The sequence below is a fragment of the Daucus carota genome, chromosome 5 (genome assembly GCF_001625215.2).
Source record: "Daucus carota subsp. sativus chromosome 5, DH1 v3.0, whole genome shotgun sequence".
Taxonomy (NCBI): Eukaryota; Viridiplantae; Streptophyta; class Magnoliopsida; order Apiales; family Apiaceae; genus Daucus; species Daucus carota.
Window position 1 is genome coordinate 9,225,390 of NC_030385.2, and position 9,544 is coordinate 9,234,933.

The window sequence follows — 9,544 nt, forward strand, 5'->3', positions numbered from 1 at the left end:
TAGTTGCAGAACATACGTGGTCTACGGTACTACAGTAAATATGTGGACAACATGGAACTTAACTCTATATATATATAACGGCTGCTTTTGAAATTTTCATCAATCAAATTTATTAAAATCTGCTAAAATCTGTATATATATACATATATATATATATATATAGGACATTGCTCAAAGAAGAACACCCTTAAAAGAATAACAAAAAAGAACACTTTCGAATCACATATAGAATCTCATTTAAAACTTGAATTTAATTCTAATTTTAAGCTAATTAACCTTTTATTATGAATAATAATAGTATCTAACATGTTTAACAATAAATATGGATTAAAAATAACATGATTCTATGTAATATTAATCGTGCAAAATATATATACATGATTCTATTCTGGATTCTGTTCAGGATTCTATAATATTTCATATTAATAATTTGGATGAGTTTGGATGTTAGATTTCATATATTATGTTTAATTATGAAATTATAATCTCAACAAATCATTTTCTATGAAAAATAAAGTGTTATGATAGTGTTTTTTGTTGTTCTATTTTAAAATGTGTTCTGCGTGAAGCGCAACCCATATATATATATACACACACACACATAGGGTCGCGCTCTATGGAGAACACGTTTTGGTGTTAGAATACTGACAACATTATTATTTTGCTATAGAACAATAGAACATTAAAAAAAACTGTAAAACATTTGTTCTACATTTTTTGAAAAGTACAGAACAACTGTTCTCATTGTTTTCACAACAAAATTGTTCTCACTTGTATATAACTAAGAATTTGTATTTAAATTATATCATCAAAAAATATAACTAATTTACTCTAAACTCTTCGTTTTCGGAAAAAATATTTATAGAAATGAAGTTAAATCTGTTTATGAGAGTCGGAACATGATAATAAATTAGAGACGAAGAGAATATGGTATACGCAATGCACAATAATGTAGTATTCGTATACGGCAATGTATAAGGACGTGTAGTATAAAAGTACCCATGGGAACATGTTTACTGTTTAGTGAGTTTGGGGCAGACTTTGAGGAGCGACAAGCTGGAAAATGGAGTATGGGGAAGAAGAGCCCGTAAGTCCTACCGGACAATACATGAGCAGTTCTGTGCTGAATTTAATCACACTTGCTTTTTTGGAGTTTCAAGTTCCCATTGATGATCTACAAATTTTGGATCTCATCAAGGATCAGTTCCTGCCCATTAATCCACGCTTTTCCTCTAAGATGGTATTCACTCAATTTTTCTTTTATCATCTTCATATGTGCACCATATATGTATCCTTTCCATTTCTTTTTTCTTTTTTGCCGCGTTTCCATTTCATTTTAATGATATTATTTCACATATATTTTTTAATGTTGTGATTTGTTCAATTTTTATAAATTATGATTACGTTAATTTATAAGAATACAACTCAGTCTCCCCTCATTTTATTAAAATTTTGTAGGTTTTGGTAATTACAAGTTTTGAAAATTATATGAATCAGTGATCGTCAACTTGGAAACTTATTTTAAATTTGTCTGGCATACAAAAGGGATTGGGAATTTTTTTTGATAAAGATTAAGAATAATCAGTTCTATATTTTTATTGATTATTCTTAATTAATAATAACAAATCTCGCGTATATATATTAACCTCTTCTATAAAAAAAATTTGGAAAAGAATATATAGGAGCCGTTTGGATAAACTTTAAAAAAGTGCTTTTCGTTTAAATTAAAGAAGTGGACAAAAAGAAATGAGAAGTAAATTAAGACTTGTATTAAACTGTTTGGGAAATATAAGTTTGTCTTCTGACGGTGAAAAATATAAGTTTAGCTTCTTGACAAAAAAAGCCAGATTCCTTGTTTGCCAAACAGGCACAGAATGATCCTAGATAATTGTTTTATGTACTCTAGTTAAATGCTAGATTATCGATTCTGAAGCAAGATCTGTGTATGGTATGAATCATGTGGCAAATATTTTTAGGCAGAAGACGAGAGTGGGCTGAAGAAATGGAAGCGGGTGGAAGTAGACCTCCAGGAGCATGTCAAAATTCCAAAATTTCCGCCATCAGAATTTGTCTATGATGAGTATTTGGATGAATATGTAGCAGAAATAAGCATGAATCCACTCTCAAGAACGAGGCCCCTCTGGGAAATTCATGTAATAAAGTACAAAACAAGCAATGCAGCAGCAACAGTGATATTCAAACTCCACCAAGCACTAGGGGACGGCTATTCTCTCATTGGAGCTCTGCTTTCTACACTCAAAAGAGCTGACGATCCTTCGCTTCCTTTGACATTTCCGTCCCGTCAATCGAGCTCGAAGGTGAACCAAAATAATGCTGTAAATATACTCAAACGGGCGACTAAGGTTTTCTCTGGTATTGTGGACACTGTGCTGGATTTTGGAGGTTTTTTGGTTAGGGGTGAAGATGATCCGACTCCGATTCGGTCAGGTAAGCAAGGGGTGGAGTTTCAGCAGTTGGAATACACTACTCTTACATTTTCTCTTGATCAGATTAGGCAAGTCAAGGACATCTTGAAAGTGGTAAGCTTCAAATCTTTTTTATATATTTATTTGTGTTCTAGATGTCGTATAACTATCAAGACAAGGGAGATATCCACTAGTTCTGAGATCTTCAAATTTTAGATCTTTTGGATAAATTTAATAGCCTGTTTGGGAACGTGGATTTCATTTGAAATTCTGGATTTGATCAAATAACCTGTTTGGGAATATGAATTTGGATTTCATTTAAAATCTAGAAATTCAAATATTAGTATAAATCTAATGTTGTGTTTGGTTGGGGTGAATGAAAATGGAGGGAGTAGAATGAGATTTGAACTATAATTTAGTTAAATGTATAATAATTTCATTCCTCCCACCATTCCTTTCCTACCACCCTTAACTAGATCTAAAGCCTTCCATTTTGTGAAGGAATGCTCCATTCCTTATGATACCTATTTTCTACCCAAATCTTATCATGCAAAATTTGTCCTCACTCATATTTTTCAAGATCCTCCCTCCTACAATCTATTATCTTCTTTCATTTATACTCATTCCATTCCATTCCATTCCATTCACCCCAACCAAACACAACATAAGAATCTGAAATGACAACTCAAATCTTGTCATTTGAAATGAAATGCATGTTTCCAAACACCCTCTAAGTTATTTCTGTCACATTTAATTATAGACGGTCAACGACTTGATAATGGGAATAATCTTGTATGGGATTCGAGTGTACATGAGAGGAGAAAAGCACGAATCCATGAAAGCAGCCGCGACAGCAATGCTGTTGTTTAATACGAGGAGCGTTGAGGGGGGGTACAATTCAGTTTCTGAGATGTTGAAACGTGATTCAGCAATGCCATGGGGAAACCAGATTACCGCTACTCATGTTAACATCCCCAAATTAATGGCCAAGACTAATTCCTATTCAGAGCTCGAAGAGTTTGTACTGAAAATACACGAATCAACCCAAAGAAAGAAGAACTCTTCGGCTATCTTTCTGACTGGGCTCTTTATTGATGGTGTCAGAAAATTTAAAGGCTCTGAGGTACCCTGTTTTATATTCATTTTGCAATCAAATTACTTGTTTAGACGGTGAAAATGCTTAGTCCTTAAAAATCGAATGTCAGGCTGCAGCTAGGTTCATACATTCGGACATCAGGAAGTCGAGCCTAGTTTTATCAAACTTGATCGGACCAATGGAACAAATGGCTTTGGCTGACCACCCTGTGAAAGGCTTGTACTTCACTTTTTCTGGTGCTCCACTGGTACGTGTTCATATATTTGCATCCTAAATCATATCATACAATGTAAACTATTGTTTTGTTGGAGAACAAATTGATCAATCTTAGGCATGGTTCGTGGTTGATAGGCATATTTGAAGTGAATTGATATCTCTAGTTATAATCACGGAACTGTTGATTTGATGCAGAGTCTAGGCATGAATGTTATAAGTTACATGGGGAATTTAAGGGTTGCAATTGCATCAGAGAAAGGTTTCATTGATCAACTGAAGCTAAAGGCATGCGTCCAGGAGGCTTTTGATACCATCTTTGCATCTCTTCTTTAGTAAAATTAACTTGTAATTGCGTTATTCGTTTGTTGTTGAATAGTAACATATATGATCAGTTTATGGTCTCCGCTGAGGCGCTGACACCTTCAGATTTTTGTTGATTATATAGCATGGTATGATATGAGGGCTCGGTTTTATATCAGTAGTCCTACACTCCTACTCACGTAGTCACATTTATTTGATTTAATTATGATCGTACAACCGTCAGTTTGAAGAGAGTGTTATGATCTTTTGGAGTTCTCCGCGCTTTAAAATTTTAAATGCGCTAGTCACTACACAGATGATTGCGGACTTTTTTTTTTTGAAATCAAAAGCTATTTTCTTATTCTATTATAAGTTAAAAATCAAACTACACTTATAGCTATCGCCAAGAGGCATGTTCAGAGCTTTAACTAACTATTTACAGACATCTACAGATTTTCTGTTACGTGTTGTTGTATTATCTAAGCGTATACAGCTTTGGCCCTGTGTCTGGCTTCAGATTGCCCTCGGGTAACTTGACCGCAAGGTTCAAGTAGGCGCTCTGTGGATGTGTGTACTCCTTGAACGGCAAAGCACTTAAGACCTCCACATTATGACGTGGGAGATGATCATCAAGCGAACCAGATTGAGGCCAGTCATTTAACTTGAGCATTTGGGGCCAGGCAGACAAGTGTATACCCTCTGTATAGCCTTTAAAGAACGAACATACACTATATTCCTCCTTGCACCAGCTCAAACAATTTAAGACAAGTGACATCAGTGTGGGACTTATCATGGATTGCTCGAGACATCACCATTGGTTCCCAGCTTAAACCATATGTACTGTCAAGCACACAATAGTAACAATCACTGGTTCCCCTTTTGACCAATGGGTCTGAAAATGCTTCCGAGTTCCGATCCCCGGCTTGAATGTCTATAGAACTTGGAGAGTACAAGTAGTTGTCATCAGAGTTTTCTCGAGGAGCGGCTTTCCTTATTTTCTTTGTGGCCGTGTTATCACGTGCCAAATTATAACAGGAGCACCAGTGTATGGGATCTTCTGACATGCCATCCAGATTATACAGTTCGTATAAGTCTTTAGCTTTCGATATCTTGTTTGAAAGCCAACCATCTGGCAAGACTTGGTTCAGCTTTAGAATCCCTTTACCACCACACCCACCCATACACTTAGGTGGACAAGAGATGCTACCATCCTTGTAGGTCTCCATCATAACAGTTTGCTTGTTGCACTTTGACATCAGCTAACGACAACCCTCGAATCTGAGCCTCCATCTCTTTTTCCAAAATTTGTTCTATGCTAATGGGAGAAGCTGTCTCAGGAGATACTTCGAGTAATATTTTTTGTCTTCTTTGCTGATGCTTGTTCCATTCTTAAATCCAAGCAAACCGAAGCCCCTGAGAAAAATAAAGACACAACTAAAAACATTATAGTGAAAAAAAATGAAGAAGCTAGTAAAAAAATTTAAAGGAACTATAAACCGGAAGCCCTAGTTCCGCGGAATGAAGAAGCCGTCAATCAAACCCCCAATTAAAGACCTCAAATTTGAGGGGAGAGGTTCTCCGATTTTACCTGATCGCTAGTGAGTTTATGCGGAGAAATGAGCTTTAGAGAGTGAGGTGAGTGTGGAGTGAGGCGAGTTTGTGGAGTGAAATGTCGGCGTGTCCCTAAGTGTGGAATGAAAGAAGAAAATGGGGAAACTTTTCTCTATCCAATGTTTAGTAGCAGGGCATGTATGGTTATCATGACAGTAGGTATGGATTAATGCCTCTAATACAATATAATTTTGCAACACTCGTGTTCATACCATTGCAGTAGACATAAATCGTCATCATCGTGATCTATTAACTCATCTTAAAATATTTAAAATATTTTGTAAGCGACGGGCTAAAAGTATACGACTAATTAAATCGCGTGAATCACATGGACTATTGTATAAAGCATGGGAAGCTTTGTCAAATAAAATTACCAGAAATGATTATAATAAATCTCAAGAGAATCGCGAAAGATACCTTCAGGACAAATTAGTCTGATGACTAGGGAGGTGTTGTAAATTTGAAGCATTTTCTTCATTGTTTGTGAAAGTAATCCACCTATGATATTGAAGATTGATATACACTGTGTTACTCCGGCGACCGTACCTGTATCGACACGACACGAGATACGGGACAGATTCGTCCATGAAAATCTCCACACTTCTTTTCTGCCGCCGGAAAAGTTGAAGATCGTCAAAGCATCTAAATCACAGCTCGCTAGAGATAAGTCATGTATTGACAAGAGATTAGATGAGGTTAAAGATCGAAAACAAGAAGAAGAAAGAAGACTGAAAGAGATGAACGGAAAAAGCAGATGAAGAAGACGATGTATATGGAGTATATGCGTGTGTACATATGAGCTCCACAAAATAACATAACGTATCTGGACTTGATTTAGTCCAGGTTCATTTTAAATATAAAGACCCAGCTGGCATCAACTCACAACTTACATTACCTTTTAAATTCATGTATTTTTTTTTGAAAGCATTAAAATGTGTATAACCCACACCACTTGGATATAAGCTTCTCACTAAGGTGGGGGTAAACGGGTAACCGGCTCCTAATTCCATCCACAATGGGGCGCCCCGCCAATACATAAAAATGGGACAATGGCCGTATTTAGAAGGCAGAGGTTCGGATGTTTCAGAGGTTTGGTCATTTCAATCCGCTAATGTTAGTATTTGATAATTAGCGGATTGAAATAGAAATTTAGGCTCAAAAAGTTAATTTTCAAAATTTAACCAAACAATTTTACAAGAAACCGCCGATGCAATCCGCTAGTCAAAACTTCAGTTTCAATCAGCTAGTCAAAACATTTAATTCAATCCGTTAAACTAATTACCAGACAACGCCGATGTCAGGGATTGATTATATTCGATGGGGGTGGATATGGTATTATTATATTTCACATAAGGATTCCCGTTCAGGATAATATTATTTATTTTAATATTCAGGATAATATTATTTATTTTAATATTTGTACAACGTATTATGAAATTTCATATAATATATTTATCTTAAGTTAATTTTTTTCAATAAAATAATTCGTTATATAGTGAGTAAATAAGATTATACATTGTATTGTATATGTTCATACTTCGTTTTTCATTTTTTAAATTATTTCAATTTAATTTTTTTAAAATTGAATTCTAAATATTAACAATATGAAGACTTAAAAGGCACACAGCCATTGCAATCCATTATCCAAAACACAAGTTATTTGTTACTTGTCATCAACAAAATATAAGTGATATTTTCATCACTGTCATTAACCAAATATAAGCTAAATATTTTAGATTATCAAATCTTAGAAAACTACCTCGTTCATCAGTTGCTAATACTAAGATAAAGGGAATAAATAAGCATCTTCGTCATACTTTTCTTCACTCGCAGTCGTCTCTTCCATTGCAATCTCCTTCCCCACTAAATCTGGCTCTGGCCGACTAAGTTGTTAAAATAAATAGATTAGTTAAAATAGGAAACATGTTAAAATAGATTAGTTAAAGAGATCTGAATTTATCTTATGATCAGTGTTTGACATATGCTGACCTTATTAGAATTTGCCATTAGAGATTGTTATTATCATAGGTTGTCAAAGCTAGTTTTTACGAGATGATTAATTCTGTTTAAAGAGATACATTTTGTAGAGATATGTAAGTTTCAGTTTTTTAGTAATTAGTAACTATGAATTATAGGATATATGCTGTAATGCTTAACTCATCGATATAAGAATTGATAGATAGTTGTGCATATATAAACACATATTAGGTATATCTTATAGGTGTTGCTTTTATAATATTATTTTTCGTGTAACCTAACAGTTCTGAAGAATATTTGTTCATGTCTTTGAGCTCCTATTTAGTGGACACAGCTTTTATTAGTTACTACTTCCGTCTCAACCATTTTTTACACTTTTCTTTTTTAGATGGAACATGTAATTCTTTAAATTTTAAAGCTTATTAAATATAGTAAAATTTTATGATATATAATTAAACCAACTCCACTGCTTTTCTCCATTATACTCATTTTATACATTAACTATCAAGTAGTCGATCACTATACTCACTTTTCTCACATTTTTCATCATCACTTTCTTTCTTAACCTTCCTCCCCAATCTAAATGTTTAGAGCAAGTCCAATAGTTTACCTAAATGAGTTCTTAAACTCATATTTCTGTAATGTATCACAAAAGAGGCACTATAACACTATTTTAGTGATTACCTAAATCACTAGCAATACTCAAATATCTTAGTTATTACCTATTTTTAAGTAACCTTTGACCGTTACCTAATTAATAATTAATATTTATGAATAAAAAAATGGGATCTTTTTAAAAATACCCATCTGTAAAATTATTTTTTTAAAAATACTACCATCTTTTTCATTGTTTTTAAAAATACCTTTTCATAAAAAAAAAATTTCAAAAATACGATTTGCAACTTTTGCAACCTCATTTGCAACCTTGGGCGGCGCAGCCGTAAAAGTTGCAAATGAGGTTGCAAAAGTTGCAAATGAGTTTGCAAAAGTTGCAAATAAAACTGGAAAGTTGCAACTGTTGCAACTGCAATTGCAACTAGTTCAACTGAAAACTGTAAGTTGCAAATGAGGTTGCAACTGCAGTTGCAACTTTTGCAACTGCAGTTGCAACTTCATTTGCAACCTCAGTTGCAACTAAATGCAACTGAAAACTGTAAGTAACAACAGATGTATGGTGTGCCCCTGGCGGGGCCATTAGATTACAATAGAATCAACTGAATGCAACCATATGCAACTGAATACAACCATATGCAACCATATATGCAATTACAAATCCTGATTTCAAGTTCCAGTTTTCAAATGTCATTTTCGGAAATGACATTTGAAAACTGGAACTTGAAATCAGGAATTCAGCTGCATATGAAGTTGCAAAAGAAGTTGCAACACGGCTGGCGCCGCCTGTAGTTGCAAATGAGGTTGCAAAAGTTGCAAACAGTATTTTTGAATTTTTTTTTTATGAAAAGGTATTTTTAAAAATAATTCTGGAAGGTAGTATTTTTGAAAACAATAAAAGAAAAGGTAGGTAGTTTTGTAGATTTCCCTAAAAAATTCATCTCCCTTCTTCTTTATTTGTCTTTTCCCTTCTTTCCTCCCTTCTCTTTCAAATTTGTTATTAAAATAATAATAGGAGAACAAATTTAGGGATTGCTATTAAATTTGACACTTAAAATAGATTATCTAAATCACTAATAAGACTCACTAGGGTTCATTATTTTATATTATTAATAGGTAATGAGATAGGTAACTTATTGGACTTACTCGTAGGGAGTAATATACAAGAGCAACCCTAATGCAAGCTCTCCTTACTCATATTTGGTCGAGGTGGACAAGATTTAAGAGTTAGGATCAAAAATCAGTCCTCCAACGCAACTCCCTGTCCCCTAAGGGAGAGAAAACTGATCCCCTTATTTGAGGGAGC

The 9,544-nt window shown here is 34.2% G+C and overlaps 1 protein-coding gene across 1 annotated transcript; it reads left to right on the plus strand.

The window, feature by feature from the left end:
* The first annotated feature begins 861 nt into the window (after positions 1–861).
* Positions 862–4,216, plus strand: LOC108223625 (wax ester synthase/diacylglycerol acyltransferase 4). Its single transcript, XM_017397965.2, has 5 exons — positions 862–1,240; positions 1,977–2,540; positions 3,187–3,549; positions 3,632–3,769; positions 3,934–4,216. Exons 1-5 carry the CDS (start codon positions 1,064–1,066, stop codon positions 4,069–4,071), a joined length of 1,380 nt encoding a protein of 459 aa, XP_017253454.1. The 5' UTR covers positions 862–1,063; the 3' UTR covers positions 4,072–4,216.
* Positions 4,217–9,544: the final 5,328 nt, after the last annotated feature.

Excerpts from the sequence above, each read along its gene's own strand:
- LOC108223625 (XM_017397965.2), top strand. The coding sequence starts at position 1,064 with ATGGAGTATGGGGAAGAAGAGCCCGTAAGTCCTACCGGACAATACATG. Across the intron at positions 1,241-1,976 it reads CACGCTTTTCCTCTAAGATG|GCAGAAGACGAGAGTGGGCT; the intron begins GTATTCACTCAA and ends AAATATTTTTAG. Across the intron at positions 2,541-3,186 it reads TCAAGGACATCTTGAAAGTG|ACGGTCAACGACTTGATAAT; the intron begins GTAAGCTTCAAA and ends ATTTAATTATAG.